The sequence below is a fragment of the Peromyscus maniculatus genome, chromosome 7 (assembly GCF_049852395.1).
Source record: "Peromyscus maniculatus bairdii isolate BWxNUB_F1_BW_parent chromosome 7, HU_Pman_BW_mat_3.1, whole genome shotgun sequence".
In the NCBI taxonomy this organism is placed as follows: Eukaryota; Metazoa; Chordata; class Mammalia; order Rodentia; family Cricetidae; genus Peromyscus; species Peromyscus maniculatus.
The window spans coordinates 103,119,052-103,136,466 of NC_134858.1; the positions used below are offsets into that span (position 1 = coordinate 103,119,052).

General features: G+C 42.6%; 1 protein-coding gene across 3 annotated transcripts in view; it reads right to left on the minus strand.

The window, feature by feature from the left end:
* Nek11 (NIMA related kinase 11) overlaps nt 1-17,415 on the minus strand; it is a 237,712-nt gene that overhangs the window by 42,763 nt on the left and 177,534 nt on the right. For all 3 annotated transcript variants that reach the window (XM_076576970.1, XM_016002174.3, XM_076576971.1), the window contains one exon: nt 16,439-16,499. In XM_076576970.1, the coding sequence (XP_076433085.1) occupies nt 16,439-16,499 (61 nt within the window). The remainder of the gene's footprint in view (nt 1-16,438; nt 16,500-17,415) is intronic.

Below are 17,415 nucleotides of genomic sequence, written 5' to 3' on the forward strand. Positions count from 1 at the left end.
TCAAACACTCTCTTCTAGCACCTATGGGCATGAAGGCATGAAAGTGGGGCACACACCCACACATAAAATAAAGATGCAAAGTTAAGTAGTTGGACCTGGCTCACCAGCGAGGGCTCTGTCCATCCATAGAATGGGGCTCCCCAGTTAGCCACACTGCTTTGCCTCCATGGAGCTAGGGGAGAAATTCTGTTTCCTTAGGATGTTGCTCACCCATTGGTAAAACTCATACTCACTTACCAGGTACACCCATGGAAAGACCCAGGCTGTGAAATTCCTGCTCTTTTCTCAGTGAACCTTACGTAAATATGACTGATTTGACAGCAACTCAATGAAGCAAGGACCAATTGCTGTTTTCCATAGTAGAACTATTTTTGTTCATATTTTAAAGTGTAAAAAGAGATAAATGCAAACCCTAGTTTGGCTAGGATGTATTCCGCATATATCCACCTTTTGGATAGATCTGGAGGGCATGGGCTCTGCCCTTCTTGTTCTTATAGATTTTGTTGAGATGACATTTATCCCGCATAACTTTGTGAGCCTCGGCTCTTTCCTCGGGATAGATCCCTGGATACAAAATCATTGGCATGAACTTTGAAGAGGGCATATTCCAACTAATGAAAGAGCCTCTCTGTCCTCCCTAGTCCCTGACCACGTGCCTTCACATTACAGTCACAATTAATGACAACTGATTGCTGCCCTCTCTTTTTCCTCTGCCGCAGCAGCTTCCTGCCAGCTCTCATCTTTCCATCAGCCCTGGCCAGGACACACACTTGTCCCCAGGCGAAGCTAGGGGTGGGAAAGAGGAAGGCTTGGGGGTTCACTTCACAAAAGTGTAGGACTTGCTTGCACCTGAAAAGGTACTAAGCATATCACAAGCATGTTCCAGGTGAGCTCAAAAAAATCAGTTCTGCCAAAAGTAAGAGGTAAGCTCCTTTGCCCTCTTCAGGAGAGGGCTAGCAAGTCCTGAAGGCTTATGTAGCTAAAGGTCAAAGCAATTTCCAGGAGCTCTACGGGTTATTTCGAGCTGACCACTCTTGGCAATGCTGGGAGGGATGCTAGCTTTCAAGTCCAGAGGTAGAGAAAGGGAAAAAATGATTTTAAGCTGCAGGGTGGGCACAACATGGTGCTCGGTAAACAAACCCTTCTCCATGCTTCTTACTGGGCAGTCTTTTCCTCCTCTCCACCCTGCTCTCTGACAGGAGCAGTGGTGGTTTTTATTTCAAATAAAAAAGATGACACATTTAACAATCATGGCAGAAATAATCTAGGTATCCTATAACCAGTCACTGAATCCCGAATGCTAATTTGATGTGACTTGCCCAGAGCTCCTGTTTTAAATGCACATTTGTAAGGAATAGGTCCAGATAGATTCCGTATTTCTGATAAGAATCCATGTGGTGCTAATGCTCCTGGTCGTGGGGTACATTCTGAGTACAAGGCTCTTAGACTAAACTACATGATCCGGGGTCCAGGGCACCGTGGCAACACAGGACTCCTTATTCAGAAAGCAAGCTGGAGCTGATTCCTCCCTTCTGCAGCACCCTCTGGGCCCATTTTATTTGTTTATCTTTCTATTAAAATTTTCTTTTACTCTTTTTAGCTAAATATTTAATGTCCCCTTTTCTCGGGAATTAGTGACATTCAGAGAGGTCTGGGAGTCCCTCTGGTCCTGACTCTATTCCATCCACATTTAAGTCCTCTGAAGATGGTGACAGTAATCATGAGGCTGGGTGCAGGGAGTGGGTGGTGGCAGACCTGTCCTCCCTGGGAGGTAGACTGAGGAGAGAGAGCACATAAGCAAGACTTTTAAAACTCTGCCACACGGTTCATGGTCCCACCAGATTTCATTCACAAAACACACATCCAAAGATAAAATGTCATTAATGTGCAGCTCCCAACTAAAACTGGGGTCCTGCACAACACACACACACACACACACACACACACACACACACACACACACACACACACACGGGCCCTAATAGTAGAGTTCTTTCTTAAAGGTTTTTTAAAAACCAGAAGAATCTTTATTGCCTATGTTGGTTTTTAAATTAATTTTCTCTTAATAGATTTCAAGAGAAGTTTCATACAAATAGAAAATAGTATGTGTGAGACAAACACAAGTGTCAGATGCAGTTGCAATGTCAAGAGTTTCTAGAGATAGCTAGAGCCTCTCCCTTCTCTCAGGGTCTTGCATCATTGATCAGGAATAGCATTCTTACTTGCTTTGGACTGACCTTTGTTTTGGCTTCACCTCCACCGTTTTTCTAAAGTACAATGTTTATATATCATATATTGAGTGTCGTGGGAAAAAACGCTCACCTGTAAGGACCACAGCTGCTATTCCAGCTCTTCTCTCCCCAGCTACACTGCCCTCAGGCTTCCTCCCTGAGCTTCAGACTCCTTGCTTTCTATTTAAGTGATTTCATTAGCTGAGAGCCTCCCCTCACTTCTGTGAACAGGTGTAGGACTTGGGTACAGTCACAGAGCTTATCACAGAAGAGGCTCCGAGCAGCGGCAGGAACCAGTGCATAGGGACAAGTGGCTGAGAGTGACAAGTGTCCCGAGCATTACAGGACTGTAGGCAAAAGCATCGTGAAGTCTCTTTTCTCTCCTGCGAAATACGAAGTGATGAGGATTATAACACCTGCCACACCCCACGGAGATGTTTTGACAGTGAGGTGAAAATACAATGATAGGGAGAAGCATTTAGCAAGCAGAAGCTGCGCTTGCAAAGTTCAGTTCATAACAATATTATCAGGATCCCTCCCACTCCTGTGGATGCTCCCTGGCAGAGAGATCTTCCCAGTAGAGGTGACAGCTTGATGGTACTGACATTTTACCAGAAGAGAAAGATTCTCCTCTCATCCTCCTTCTGAGATTTCCCTCTGCTCACTTCAGTGGCTGGACAAGTGACCTTGATCATAAAACAAGCCTGTGCCTCCCCCTCCCCACACACTAACCATCCTGCATATGGGCAGAGAAGAGCTGATGTAAGCACTGCGAGGGTGGATATTTTGGCTGTGATCTCACTGAAGTGCCCAGGACATTGCTTACTCGGGAATCCTTGCAGAAGCTGCCTCTGGTGTGCTGGTCTCTTAGAACACTTCCACCTAACCTCCCTTAACTCTCTCTTCTTTCCCTTAAGTTCCCAAGGCATATCCAGAAATTAGCAGGTGCTTGTCCAAATGTTTGTGAAACCATGTCCTCATGGCCCCTATTTCTTCTCCTCTTTGGAATGGAAAATGATGGGATATTCATAGACCAGGGGTCTTTTTTTTTTTTTCTGAAAAGGGACAGTTAATCACCATTCTAGAATTTGCAGGCCATACAATCTCTGTCATATTTATTCAATTCTATTGTCCTAGCATGAATTCAGCCATAGGTACAAGTACAGGAATGAGCATGGCTATGTTCTAGGGAAATTTTACTGACAAGAACAGGCAGTAAGCTAGGCCACAGTTTGCTGACCTCTGACCTCTGACCTCAGTGATGGAGAAGCATCATGGTGGTGGCTGTAGAACTCCTCAAGACAGACACTTCATTTTACCAATGGGGAGACTGAGGTAAGAAGAACCTCTGAGACTTGGCCCAAAGTTGCCGAGTGAGAAGGGGAAGAGTTCAGGCTAGAACTACATTTGTCGGACTGTTGCATGAATCTCTAAAGGGTCTTATTAATAAAATCAAATCCAAAGCCAGCTATTGGGTTAAAGCTGGAAGATCAGAGAAGCAGAACAAGCCAAAGCTACCTCACCTTGCCAATTCCTCAGCTGATCCTGTTTCCTCAGACTGGAAGCCTCTGAGTCCTCATCCAGAATGAATCTCAGCTGAACTGCTGATAAAAGTCTAAAAGCTTAACTATTCCTTATATACCTTCCTGCCATCACTTCCTGGGATTAAGGGCATGAGTCAACACTCATGGCTGTTTCCAGTGTGACTTTGAACTCACAGAGATCCGGATGGATCTCTGCCTCCCAAGTGATAGGATTAAAGGCGTGTGTGCCACCATTTTCTGGCCTCTATGTCTATCTAGTGGCTGTTCTGTCCTCTGACCCCAGATAAGTTTACTAGGGTGCACAATATTTTGGAGAACACAATATCACCACAGTCAGACCCCCCAAAAGAGTACTCCTTTTAATCCCCCATATATGGATTTTGATGTACTGATTTAAACAAATTCAGATCACCCGGTAAAAACCTTTCTCCAAAGGCTGAAATGTGGGCACAACATTACATCTGCCCCTCACTCCTGCCCTTCCTGGTGGCAAGCCAAAAGCTTCTTCCCAGAAGGCCCATGTGTCAGTGGGGCACCATGAAAGCTGTTCACTCTGCTAAGAGGATTAGCTGACTCAATCTCTGGGGAGATGTTCTTCTCGAGCTTTTCCTGTGGTGATAGTGAATTTAGGATAGCAATGGAATTGCCTAAAATTGGCAAAGCAGGCTGCTGCCTCGCTTTGCCGTGTCATCCCAACGCCCCAAAAAGAGAATGCATTGTTCAGAGATACCTTTGAGGAAGAGTGGATTGCTACCCCAGCAGTAGACAGTCTCCAATTGTGGTCCTTTCTAGCAGAGCATAAAGCTGTCTCCCCCAAGCTGTGCTCCTCCAGGTGGTCCACATTTAATGACGGACCATGGTAGAACAGGAAGCTGGCCCTGGTGTCTTTTAGGAAAAGTGGGGACCTGAGCTCCCCGTGAGTCTGGCGAGGGTTTGTCAGGGGTGCAGCTCTGCTTAGCTTCTCCTTTGCCTCATCCTGTGTCCCTTCCACTTGTGGCTTCAAGGGTCAATTACACATGGATGTCCTACACAGCCCACTTTGTGTCAGAGGCTGCTTCCTGCAGAAGCTAGCCCTCTAAGCATGGCGACTTGGGTTGAAGGAATGGGGTGGGGTGGGGAATGGAGATGGTTGCCTTGAGATGAAAAGCAATGGTAGAAAGGATGGTATGACCATCCCTATCACCCTGAATCCATTCCAGCTCTTTCAGAGAATTGTGCGTATTGACACAGAATTGAAGCCACCAAATAGGAAGTCAATGGCAGCCCTGGTACAGCGACCGTGTCAAAGCCAAGCCACATTAGGAGTCTGGGGTGGGGGGGAGAAAGCCAACAGGAGGGAAGGGGAAAAGATGAGTCAGGTGACAACCACCTCGAGTGCCTTCTCCCAGGAGGGACCCGGGACACAACAGATGAGTGTGTGAATGGGGTCAGAGGGCTGGCCTGGGACACAACAGACGGGTGTGTGAATGGGGTCAGAGGGCTGGCCTGGGACACAACAGACGAGTATGTGAATGGGGTCAGAGGGCTGGCCTGGGACACAACAGATGAGTGTGTGAATGGGGTCAGAGGGCTGGCCTGGGACACAACAGACGAGTATGTGAATGGGGTCAGAGGGCTGGCCCGGGACACAACAGATGTGTGTGTGTGTGAATGGGGTCAGAGGGCTGGCCTGGGACACAACAGACGGGTGTGTGAATGGGGTCAGAGGGCTGGCCTGGGACACAACAGACGGGTGCGTGAATGGGGTCAGAGGGCTGCGGGTTGAATCTGGACTCTGTGACTCCATTCCCTCATCTATGCACATCAAGCTACCTGTTAGGATTATGATAAAAACTAAACAGAAGACTCTCTTTGTGTGTCCATGTGTGTGCACTATTGTTGGTAAAGGCTAAAGAAAAATTTACACCGCTTCCCTCATCCCTACGGCACCAGCCACCAGGCACCTTCTCAAAAACAAATAGCACCCCAGTGTCTATACCAACATCAAGTAGTTGGGGGAAAAGTAGGTCAGCTTGGAAAAGTAAACTCGCCTGTCATCTCACAGGGGCGATGGTAAATACCAGAAGACGAAAAATGCATAACCCGTCTAGTTTTTACATGGATGTTTCTCACTATAAACTTTCAACTGAATCTTATAGAAGACTGAGAGAAGACAGCACTGGCTAGGGCTCTGGAAAATCTCCTTTCCTCTTAAATGTATAGAAGTGACTTCTAAGACTAGCCTGTATCAATAAAAAGAGGAGAGAAAATGCCTGGCTTTAGATTAATGTCTTGTAATTGAGTGTGGGCACCAGTCAGAGAGAGATGAGAAAACCAGACTGTAACTTCTTCCTAAGACAACAGCTAATGTGTGAGTTCAGTATTCTATCTGCCAGTGTGGAGACACTTAGCTTTGAAAACAAACTCTGCTTTTCTGGAGCATTGGCTTGGATTAGCTAGAAGACTAATACAAAAATCATGGCATTGCCTCCCTCTCCTTCAGTTGAAAAGAATCACTCAAGTCATCCATGTTCACTGAAGACAAGTTGGAAAACACAGAGAAAGCAAGAAGTTCAGAGAAGAAATGAACACTTCATATTTCTAGGGTGCACATGTGTGTGCTTGCATCAAATATGGCTTTGCACACATCATTGTTTTTGTGACACCTTTCTTACCAATGAGTATGTAGCTACAACATCATTTCCCTCAGAGCTCTTTTTGAAGGTGTATTAGCCACAGTTGCTAAGCATTTATTGTGACCCTAGTTCTCCACTATTATATGTAACTCTGTGGTAAGTGTACTTGTGTGTGTTTATTTTTACACATGACTCTGAGATAAGTTTAAGTTTTTAAATAAAGGTTTTCTAGGTCAAAATATTTAATTCTTCCAAGTTAATATAATGCATATGTGGAAAGAAAAATATATATCTAGGTTTAATATCAAAATTTGAAGGTCAGGCACTTTTTTCAAAACTTTTTTTCAATTTACCAAAATGTATCCAACATAAGTGTTTTTGAAGGTCTTAGCTAGAAGTGACAGCATGTCTGTCCCTTGTAGATGTAACCAACCATCTTATTAAATAAGAAACACAGAACCAATGTAAAAGAGAAAGCCAAGAGGTCAGAGCTCAAAGCTAAAATCTCACCCTTCCTCCTGTGGTGCTCCTAGCTCCCCGAAAGAGACCTATTTCCTGTGTGTATGTCTTTAAATAATCTTTCTGTTCTGCCTTCTCATTGGTTGTAAACCCAAACACATGACTGCCTCATCACTGACTGTAAGTACAGCCCTCCAGGTCTTAAAGTCGTATGTCTCCAATGCTGGCTGTATCCCTGAAAACACAGAGATCTACGGGATTAAAGGCATGCACCACCACCGCCACACTCTTGCTATGGCTCTAATAGCTCTGACCCCTGGGTAACTTTATTTATTAACATACAATTAAAATCACATTTCAGTACAAATAGAATACCACCATAGTTCCTGGTTTTGAATCCTGGTTGTTCCTGAAGTGTGGTCCCTGGACTAGCATCACCAAGACTAGTTAATAATAACACAGTCTCCTGGGCTCCTACTGGGTCAGAGCCTCTCAGGGGAGGGTGTGGAATAGCTGTCCAATGGGTCTGATGCTCTCAGCACTGTGAGAAGCACACTGGCACTTCCCATTACCTTCTCACGGTGTGTTCACTGTGTCCTGTCTAGATATGGCAACATATCTACCCATCTCAAAGCTCCCTGAAAACACGAATATTGGGCATATCTGATGCTCCCATACATACCCTAGAAAGATTCTGTGCCAACAAACAGTCCAAACATGCTTCAGAATCAAGTGATTTTTAGTTGAGTGTAGCTTTCTGCAGATTTCTAAGTTTTTGCACTAAACAGTTCAACACTGTGATGGTGAAATCTCGATGGTCACTGTGACTGAATTGAGAGAAGTGAGGAGGATCAGAAAGCACACTTCCAGGTGTGTCTGGCCTGGCATTTCTAGAAAGCCCGGATAAGTGAGAGAGCAAGGACATCCAGGGAAGGAGTAAGTCTCCCTGAGTGTGAGCAGCAGCCTCCAACATGCTGGGAACCTGGGTGGAATGGATGGAGAAGGGTCTCAGCCAGCACATACACGTTCCACTCTTCCTGAACAAGGGCGTCTACTGCTGCTGCCCTCGCAATACAGACTCCAGCGCCATCGTCAGCCTTTCCATACAGATTTGCACCAACAACTACCCTGCTGCTTGCAGCCTTCACTTCAGACTGGTGCCAGGTCATCCCCCACCTCCCTTATTCTGAGGCTTCTGGTTTCTTGACTGAGAAACTACTCTGTTCTCAACAGATAGTCATTGTTCAGCTATACAGCCTCTAATCATGTAAACCAATCCAATAAACCCATGTATGCATGTTTGTAATTATGTATATGTTTTATTTTTATCTTTTTTTTTTTTTCGAGACAGGGTTTCTCTGTGTAGCTTTGCGCCTTTCCTGGATCTCACTATGTAGACCAGGCTGACCTCTAACTCACAAAGATCCCCCTGCCTCTGCCTCCCAAGTGCTGGGATTAAAGGCATGTACCACCACCACCCGGCTGTATGTACATATATGTGTATGTATGTACATATGTATGTATATGTACATATGTATGTGTGTATGTATACACATATGCCTATCTGTCTGTATGTCTGTATGTGCATTTTCTATTTTTTTTCCATTCCTCTGAAGGACCCTAATGCATAGTACTTTTAAATAACTGGATACATTTGTTTTGCTGACTGAACCACAAGTGGTCTCAAGAACAAAGCAATTGGTCTGGTGACTCACAACTACTAGAAAGAAGAGCTTACTATTCTCCCTTGAGAGCCAGCACAGCTCAAATGGCCAGGTTAACCTGCTGACTCACAAGGGTAACTGTGAGTTAGAAACTGCCACAGTCAGATGACCCAGAGGCATCACTGGACCACCCCCGGGGCTGAGATGGCTGCCAGGCAATCTGCATTCCAACTCCTCTCCTAAGCTGGATGCTGTGGACATCCAGTCTCAGCTGAGCACTTAGCTGGGCAGACCCTGGGGCCATGACTTTGGTTCTGCTGGCAGGCACTCCATGCTGGGCATGCCCCTGCCACTGCTGTGGTCCTCTGGGTGAGTGAGAACCCAGCATGGACACTCACTTCATTGTGTCAATCTGCTATTACTGTATGAAGCACCTGCTCCCTCTACAGTCAGCAGCATGGAAGGTACATAAGAAACCACCTAGCATCACATCGTACTTGGTTTCTGCAGAAGCCAGAAGAGCACAAGCTGCCATAAAACATTGCAAGTGTCTCCCAGTCTTCCTACCTAAATTCTTTGGTATTTTTAAGTTCTCTCTTGGCAACAACAAAAGCCCTTATTGTAGCAAATATTTGACATTTTTGGCTTCATGTCATTCCCCAACTGTGGCTTAGGGAAAGAAGACACTGTTTCTTTAGGGAATAAATTAAGCCAGTTCAGCAAGATGGCTGAAAGGATGAAGGCACTTACTGCCGCACGAGCCTGGAGACCCGAGTTTGATCCACAGAACTCAAGTAAAGGTGGAAAGGAAAAAAACTGTCCACAAATTACCCTTGGCCCCCGACATGTGCTCTGTGGCATGTGCCCACCCATACAATAGCAAGAAATACATTTTTAAAAGAATGAAAATTATGTACCTGGATTTCCCATTATAATCACAGGCTTGATGATTCTGGCAAGAGAACAAAAAGACTGTTCTCTGATCATGACACAGGCTGCCTGTCCCGTCCCTGAGCCATCTAGATAGGGTCCGTGCTTCCTCTGTTACTCTGCAGCATCACGGTTATTGTGACAAAGTTCACAAGCATTTGCAGCACACACATTCCAACTGCAGAAGTTTTATTCTTTCAAAGTAATTGCACTTGGGAAAACGGTCACTGCTTATACTTGACCTGTGCCTCATTTTCTGCTCTTTCTGTTCCTCTTCCTCTTTCCTAATCCCATCTAGAATTATTCAGTCTCCAGGTCACAGATGAAACTTGTTTCCTTTTCCCTGTGGAAAAAAAACTGAGGACAATCTGAGTCATTTGGGTACTTTCATTTAGGGTAATAATTCACCCTCCATGTCTGAAGAAACACTGGCGTTCCATGTAAGGACGTGCCGGGTGCTCTCTGGATACTTACTGGTGTTCCATGTAAGAAGAAGGACCTACTGGGTGTTCTCTGGTATTGTTACAAGGTTTGTACTGTTCCAAATTGCCCCAAATCTAGTGCATGATACAATCCCTTGAACCTGCTAGACCTCCCTGTGTCTGATTTTATGGCTGAAGGAGAAATGAAATGCAGATTCCAAGGAAAACTTGTGTACAGTACATGAGGAGATGTTAGAAAAGCGAGTCCATGGCTATATACCAGACCCATGTTTAAAGTCCTCAAAATGATTCTAATACATGCTCCAGTGTGGGGATCACCAATGTTATCTGCCCTTGATGCTATAACAGAGAATAGCCTATTGGAGTCAGAGGGGGCACCTTCTCATTCAGGATCTCTGGAACCTACACAAATGTTGACTCCCTTACCAAGCCAGTCACCAGTGATACAGACAGGGAAAGTCTGCTAACTCTGCTCTGAGTCACAGAAAAAGTAGGATCTGGAGCGGGATCAAAGTATCACCTTCCAGACTTCCATGGCTGTACATGGACAACTTGCCCAGTAAGTAACCCTCAGAGGACATCTCTGTTGTTCTTTCTTGTAGATGACCAAGAGACACTCCTAAGGGGTTTGTGAAAAATGCTTAATGTCCTAACACACTCAGTGGGCACCTGGGTACTTCCAAAATGCATGGGTTGATGCTGTATATGAGAAGAACCATCTCAATTCACAGAACTTTCATGGTTTTTTGTTTTGTTTTGTTTTTGTGACAAGGTTAATAGTCTCATACATCTAAATTTGAATTATCTCTTGGATTCCAGTGACATCCTGATATGTATCAATAGCCGCAATGACTAATGTGCTCTATTATTATAGACAGTTAGCTGTAGTTAGTAGTCAGAGTAAAACAAATATCAATGGTCCAAGCAATCTTGGGTTCTCACCCCTACAAGACTAAAGAAGAGATTATTTCATTGTTTCTTTAATGACAGAGAAGAGGCCAAAGTCCCGAAAGTAGTCAGTTTCTTATATATAATGAGGAGCGTTCCGTGAGTTCCCTCCATGGACTGGTTATTTCAGAAGCACATGATTCCATCATCTTAATGCCTATAGCTATAAATCAAAGCTCCCTCCCTTATGAGTAACATCCATGTTAGTTTCTAGATGTGGGATAGAGATATTTCCCAGTGCACAGAGTGCTTATTGTGTAAGCATGAGGACCTGAAATGCACAGCTCTCGGGGTAAGAGACAGGAGAATTGTTGGGCACTTGCTGGTTGCCAGCCCAGATGGAGATTTAGTGAGAGACCCTGGCTCAAAGGAATAAGGCAAAGGTTGATAGTGCAAGGTACCTGACATCCTCTTCTGACCTCACACACATGTGTATTCATATACCACATCACATACACTGTGATGGATAATCTCCATTGTCAGTGTGACACACCTGGGAAAAAGGAAACCCGACTGAGAACATGCCTGTGTCAGATTGGCTTGTAGGCATGTTTGTGTGGCATTTTCTTGATTGTTGATTGATGTGGGAGGGTCCAGCTCAATCTGGCAGTGCCACCTGGGGCAGGTGGTCCTGGGGGAAAGACTATAAGACCAGAGGGCTAGAAAGTCTAGAATGTCTTATAACATGACAAGGAAGCTACATCTATGATACCTGAACAATACATCTGCCTAAACAAGACCTGAACAATGACAATACCAATAGACATGATAACATGAAAGGGGCTTATTTCCACTGCATCCCCTTAATTGGTTACCCGATACCAAGTGGTCTGACTTAAAACATACATACAAGCAACACTAATCAGACTCAGCAGATTGTATTAATATATTTACATGTTTATAATTACATATAACTAACAAAGGAAAAGTGACCATGAATTTGAGGGAGAGCAGGGGTGGGTATATAGGCATTGAAGGGAGGAAGGGAAGAGGGAAAATGTGTAATTTCATTTTAATCACCTTTTTATTTAAAAAAAGAGAAAGGTATATGACCATGAATGTGGAATCTAGCCAATAAATAGCTTTTATCCATGGTTCCTGCCTATTCTTGCTTGAGTTCCTGACTGGCTTCCCTCAATGGTGGACTGTGATCAGGATAGGTAAGCCAAATAAACTCTTTCCTCCCCAGGTTGTTTTATCACAACAGCAGAGACACACCATAAGCAAACACACAGGAAGTTACCAGTGATGAGAAGTAATTTTAGGCAGCAAGCAGCTTAGCAGTTTGTTTGTGGCGAACTCTGAAATGCCTTATAACTACTTTCTACAGATGCCAGGGCACTCTAATGCAGGAACACCCAGCTTTGATGAACTTAATCAGCCTTGCAATTAGAGAACTTGGAGATGGGCTATTAGAACTTTGGAGTGTATGTAACTTTTCTCTGACAATCTAATTTAAATAAAAAGTTGAGATGATCTCTGTGAGTTCGAGGCTTGCCTGGTCTACATAGCAAGTTCCAGGACAACCAGGGCTACATAGAGAGACCCTGTCTCAAACAAACAAACATTTAAGTTTACTATAATCTTAGTAATCAAGGTCTCCAAATGTCTTATTCCAGGCTTAAGAGCAGGTTCACTAGAGGAAAGAAACAGAATTGGTCTCTACTTTCCAATGTTTTGATGATGATTTTAATTGTACATATTTATGTAAATTACTATAGCTGTTATGGGGAACAGTATGCAAGTACCTCAAAAAACTAAAAATGGTTGCGATCCAGCTATTTCACTTCTGGGTGTATATCCAAAGGAAATGCAATCAGTGTATTGAAGGAATACCTGCAAGCTCATGTTTATTCCTATGTTCATTTTAAAAAGTGACAGGAGGCTAGAGAGATTGCTCCATGGTTTAGAGCACTGGCTGCTCTTGCAGAGGACCAGGGTTCCATTCCTAGCACCCACATGGCTGCTCACACCATCCCTAACTCTAGTTCTGGGTGATCTGACACCTTTTCTGGCCTCGGTGAGCACCAGCACACACATGGTACACAGACATATAGGCAGACCAAACATCCATATGCATAAATGATTTAAAAACTTGTATGAATTTATGTACATAGTACTTTTTAAAATCAAAATTAACAATTAGAAGAAAAAAATTCTCCTAAATAACCTGTGAGTTCCACTCGCCCAAATCAACTATATTCAACATCTTGTGTTTTATTGTTTGCTCTTTTTTCCTACATCACATGTTTATTTTAGTTTCCTGTTTTATATGATCTATGAACCTTCTACTCTTCATTGGGGAATTTGAATTTTGTTTTTCCTTTGTCCATCTCTCTCTCCTCCCTCCTTTTCTTTTCTCTCTCTTTCCTCTACCTTGCCAATAAAGTTATACCACAAATTTTAAATAATCAAAATTTTAAATCATTATGACCAAATAAATGTCATACACACAATGTTTGTAGGTTACATTTCCTTTCTAAGTCTTTTGTTTGTTTGTTTTGTTTTTCCAGGAGTTAATAATTGTCTTGGTGTTTTTACATTACTTTGTTTTCTGGCTACTTCTCTCAAGTACATCCCTAAACTCTCCAAAGGAACTCTAATCCATCTCCAAATTCTCATAATAGCCGGATTCAGTGGGTTATCATTAGTTCCACATCTCTTCGGCATAAGCCCATTCCGCCTTGAAGTCCTCTGGCCCAGGCCAGTTGAATGCCTTGCTCTCCAGGTCTGTTGCTCAGTTGCCGTCTGGAGACCTTCCTTTGCTATCACCCCCTGAAACCCTGCGTTCTTTTGTGTTGACCTCCCCATCACCTGCAGACCCCGCCTTACTCTTTCTCAATCAACTGCTATATTTTCATAGAGCATGATTTCTAGAAACTTCTTTAAAAAGTCATGAGACATAGATATTTTTGAGACATGTGTTTTGAAGTTGTATGTTTGGAAGTGCCTCAATTCCTCTCTCATGATGGAATGAGGTTGATGGCAGTGGTTTGGATAGATTTTTTTTTTAAGATCTATACTTGATTAGTGGTTGAGAAGACAAAAAATTCTAGGCTCAAATTATCTTCTAGCCTCTGGTATTACTGAAAAAATGAGAAACCATTATTTTTCCTGATATTTTATACATGATCTGTCTTATTCTCTCTAGACCTATCAATTTGTTCTTTTCTGTTCTTTCTGAAATTTCTTTAATTAGATTCTAAATCACTTTGATTGATTTTTTTCTTATTGCTTATTTTATTCTGGAAATTATTCCTAATTCTAGTGAATTTTCCTTCCTGCTTTTGAATTATAATTTTAATAGCTTTTTATTATTTTATGGCTATTCCTTTTTGTTTGTTTCTATAGGATTCTCTAACATCTTTTAAGAATTTAGTGATAGGATAATTTCCCTTTTTTCCTTACATTATGTTTCTGGGGGATTTTGTGTGGTTTTGTCTTAACTTTTCTCCTGTTTGTTAGATATGAAGAACATTATATATGTGGGATATAGGGAACATACATATTCCATCTGGCTATGTGTTCAAATCTAAGTGTTAAACATCACAAGCCATGTTAAGCTCTTCTATAAATTTGGTATTATCAACTGGCAGGTCTGCTTTTTGCCATTTTGTTGAGAGGATATCCACATTCACAAGAACCTTAAGTCCAGTAAGTGTTCTGAGTGATGTCCTTGGAATGGATCCATGGTGCTCTGCCAGTATTGGAAGGAGTAGGCAAGCGAAGCAGTGTTTGAAGTTTTTATTGATCAACATTGAGCTAGCTTCCTTCTGTTTTCATCACATCTGTGATGTGGGTAAATGACGCATGCCTTTTGTGTCCCTAAATTCAGAGTAGCTGTCACTTAATGCCCCCCATAAAACCTAGTGGGGGCATTTGTGTCTTACTGTGGGGAGAGGTTCCTGGCAGTTTTAATGGGGGGAAGAGGACCTGGAGTCTATTAGTCTTTATTCACATGGTCAACCAGTCCTTCTCTCCACCCACATCCTGCCCTCAGAGTTACTGAGGCTAAATCCTGAGTCTTCCTGGGGTTCTTCAGGACCAGTGGGCTTGCATCTCCACACTAAAGGTATCCCCCTCCCTCCGACACACATCTTAGGAGCTTAGCTTTCAGAGTTCCTTGCTTTCTAAATCAGTCACCATTTATCCATTTACTTTCTAAATTCTTAAATTCACCAGTACCTTTCTTCTACTCTTTATTTTTTCCTGTAGGTTTATGTCAGCTTTATCTCTTAACATGTGTCATCTTAGTGGGGCTCCAGGCAGAGATCAATGTGTGTTTTTCTTACACACTCCCCATGCTTGTTTCTATAAAATTATATAGCCTACAAGTGAAATTAGACATCACCTACACAATCCAAGTTACGTTTCTGTAGATGGGTCTGTCTTTTTCAAGACATAATTTTATGTAGAAAAGCAAATTTGTAAAACAGGTAAAAGTGGTACTATTTTGGTTGCAGCTGGTAAACTAACAAGGTTTGCATCTGATTGCTCCTAAAATAACTAAAAATGCTTGCTAGGGGCCTCTTTTTCACCAGACACAGTATGAGTTTCTGGAAAAACACAGGAGAAATGTAGCTTCTGAGCCACGCTGCTCAGTGCACACCCCTTTGCCAAAACCTGCCTGAGAAATCTGCTTTGAAGATTTCTCATCTAATTGAGATACAGAAGAAAAATGATTTGGCCAAGGGCAGCCTCCCTAGTCCTCCAAACCATTCCCAGGAGTGAGGTGCCCTGAACAAGTATTGCTGATATGCAGGAAATCAGATCACAGGGTGGTGGCCAGGAAGGAAAAGTCAAAGAACTGTGTGTAACTATGGCTTTGTGCCTGGAGATGTAGCTAAAGCTTGAAAAAGGCTATATATTATGCAGAAAGCTCCTAACCAATAGTGGCAACTGTTTCCCCTACAGAAAAATGTCATCGTTGATCTCTATATTCTTGCCATCTCCTTTGAAGATACTGCTTTTGTTTTTATAATTAAAATCCCTAAAACACTAACTCAAAATTTGAAAGAAAAAAACCTCAGTGGTTTTTCATCTAGGATCTTAAAGAACTCTTTGTGAAAAATCTATTGTTGAATGCTGAAAGTTATCACAGCTGGGCTTTTTGAATTAAAAAAAATAGAAGAAGCAAAAAAAATAATAGGGTTTTATCATTGAAGCACAGCAATCCTATTTATTGAGACTGACAACGCTAAAGACATTTCAGCTTTGTTTTTCAGACCAAATCTCTTCCAATAACTGACTGACCTTCAGAGTGACAGGACTTTCTGCTTCACTGAGTGTAATCTGCTTTGGTAGGTTCAGCTGGACAGGGAGATTCCTTTTCCAGGAACTCTAAACCTATTATGCACTGTCAGGCTACCATTTTGATCATAAAGGACTACCAAATGTCATTGACTTCATCCTTGGAGACTGGAAGTCACTTATAATAATAACAAAGGGTTCTTCCTCAAGTGTCCTAGCTGTTATGGTCTCTATTGGCCTCAGCCTCCTCCTCTGTAAAATGCAGAAAGGTTCCTTCACAGTTTTCCACTCCTTGGCTATGCTAGCAGAAGCAGAAAGATCACTACAGTTTGGAATCTGAAGAAGCTGACTTACCTTGAGAGGTACAACCCAGGACGTTTTCCAAACACCCAACCAGGGCTTCAATATCACTATCCTGTCAATGCAAGAAGAATGTTTAGTGACAGAAACATGTTTACACTACATTTAGACACAGCACATACATAGAATCATTTGCAAAGTTATTTTAAAAGGTGGCTTTATTTTCTAAAGAAAGCCATTAGTGTCTATATATACACCTATGCCATTGTATCTGTGTAAATGTACGGACACTAGTCTGTAGATTACCTGCTTGTTCTCTCTGATGGGAAGAATGGATGCTAACACTGTTAGCAGTGGGCCTTAGTGTGTTTGGTTTTGGGGGTGTGAGGCAAGTGCCCCACTCTGAGCTTATCCCCAAACCTTACAAGTGGTTTCAACCAAAATGCAAGTACGTGAGGGCTCTGATTTCATCTTTTATTTTGTACTTTCCAAATTCTCCATACTACTCAAATATTATTTAAATCTTCAAATATAACATTAAACACTATAATAGTAAAAACCAAGATTTTATTAATCAATAGTACAGCAGGAATCAAGGGAATTTTGTTCTACATCTTTGGAAATCTGTGACCTTCAAGGAGTCATACATCAAATAATTATCCTCCTCCTTTACCTCAGTCCTCAAGGAAAGCCAGCTATCTCCCACGAGGGTTGGGGAGATTTCAGAACTATACTGGATAACAAATATTGTCTTTGATGCAAAATAAATATGTGTTCTCCACCCAGCAGGCTGCAAATAATTCAAAATAGCATCTAACAATCTGGGGAAATGGAACCTCTTAATTTTTTTCACATTTATGGCTACATTGAAGGGAATTAATCATTTATGGATCACCTGCTCCATTTCAAGTCAAGCAAACATTTCCCTTTGCAGCAATTGTCTGCGGATCCTAGGAAAAGCCACAAAAGTGTGGTGGGCTACTCTAACACATTCCATCAGCATGTAGGACTTCATCTTCTAACATTCTCTG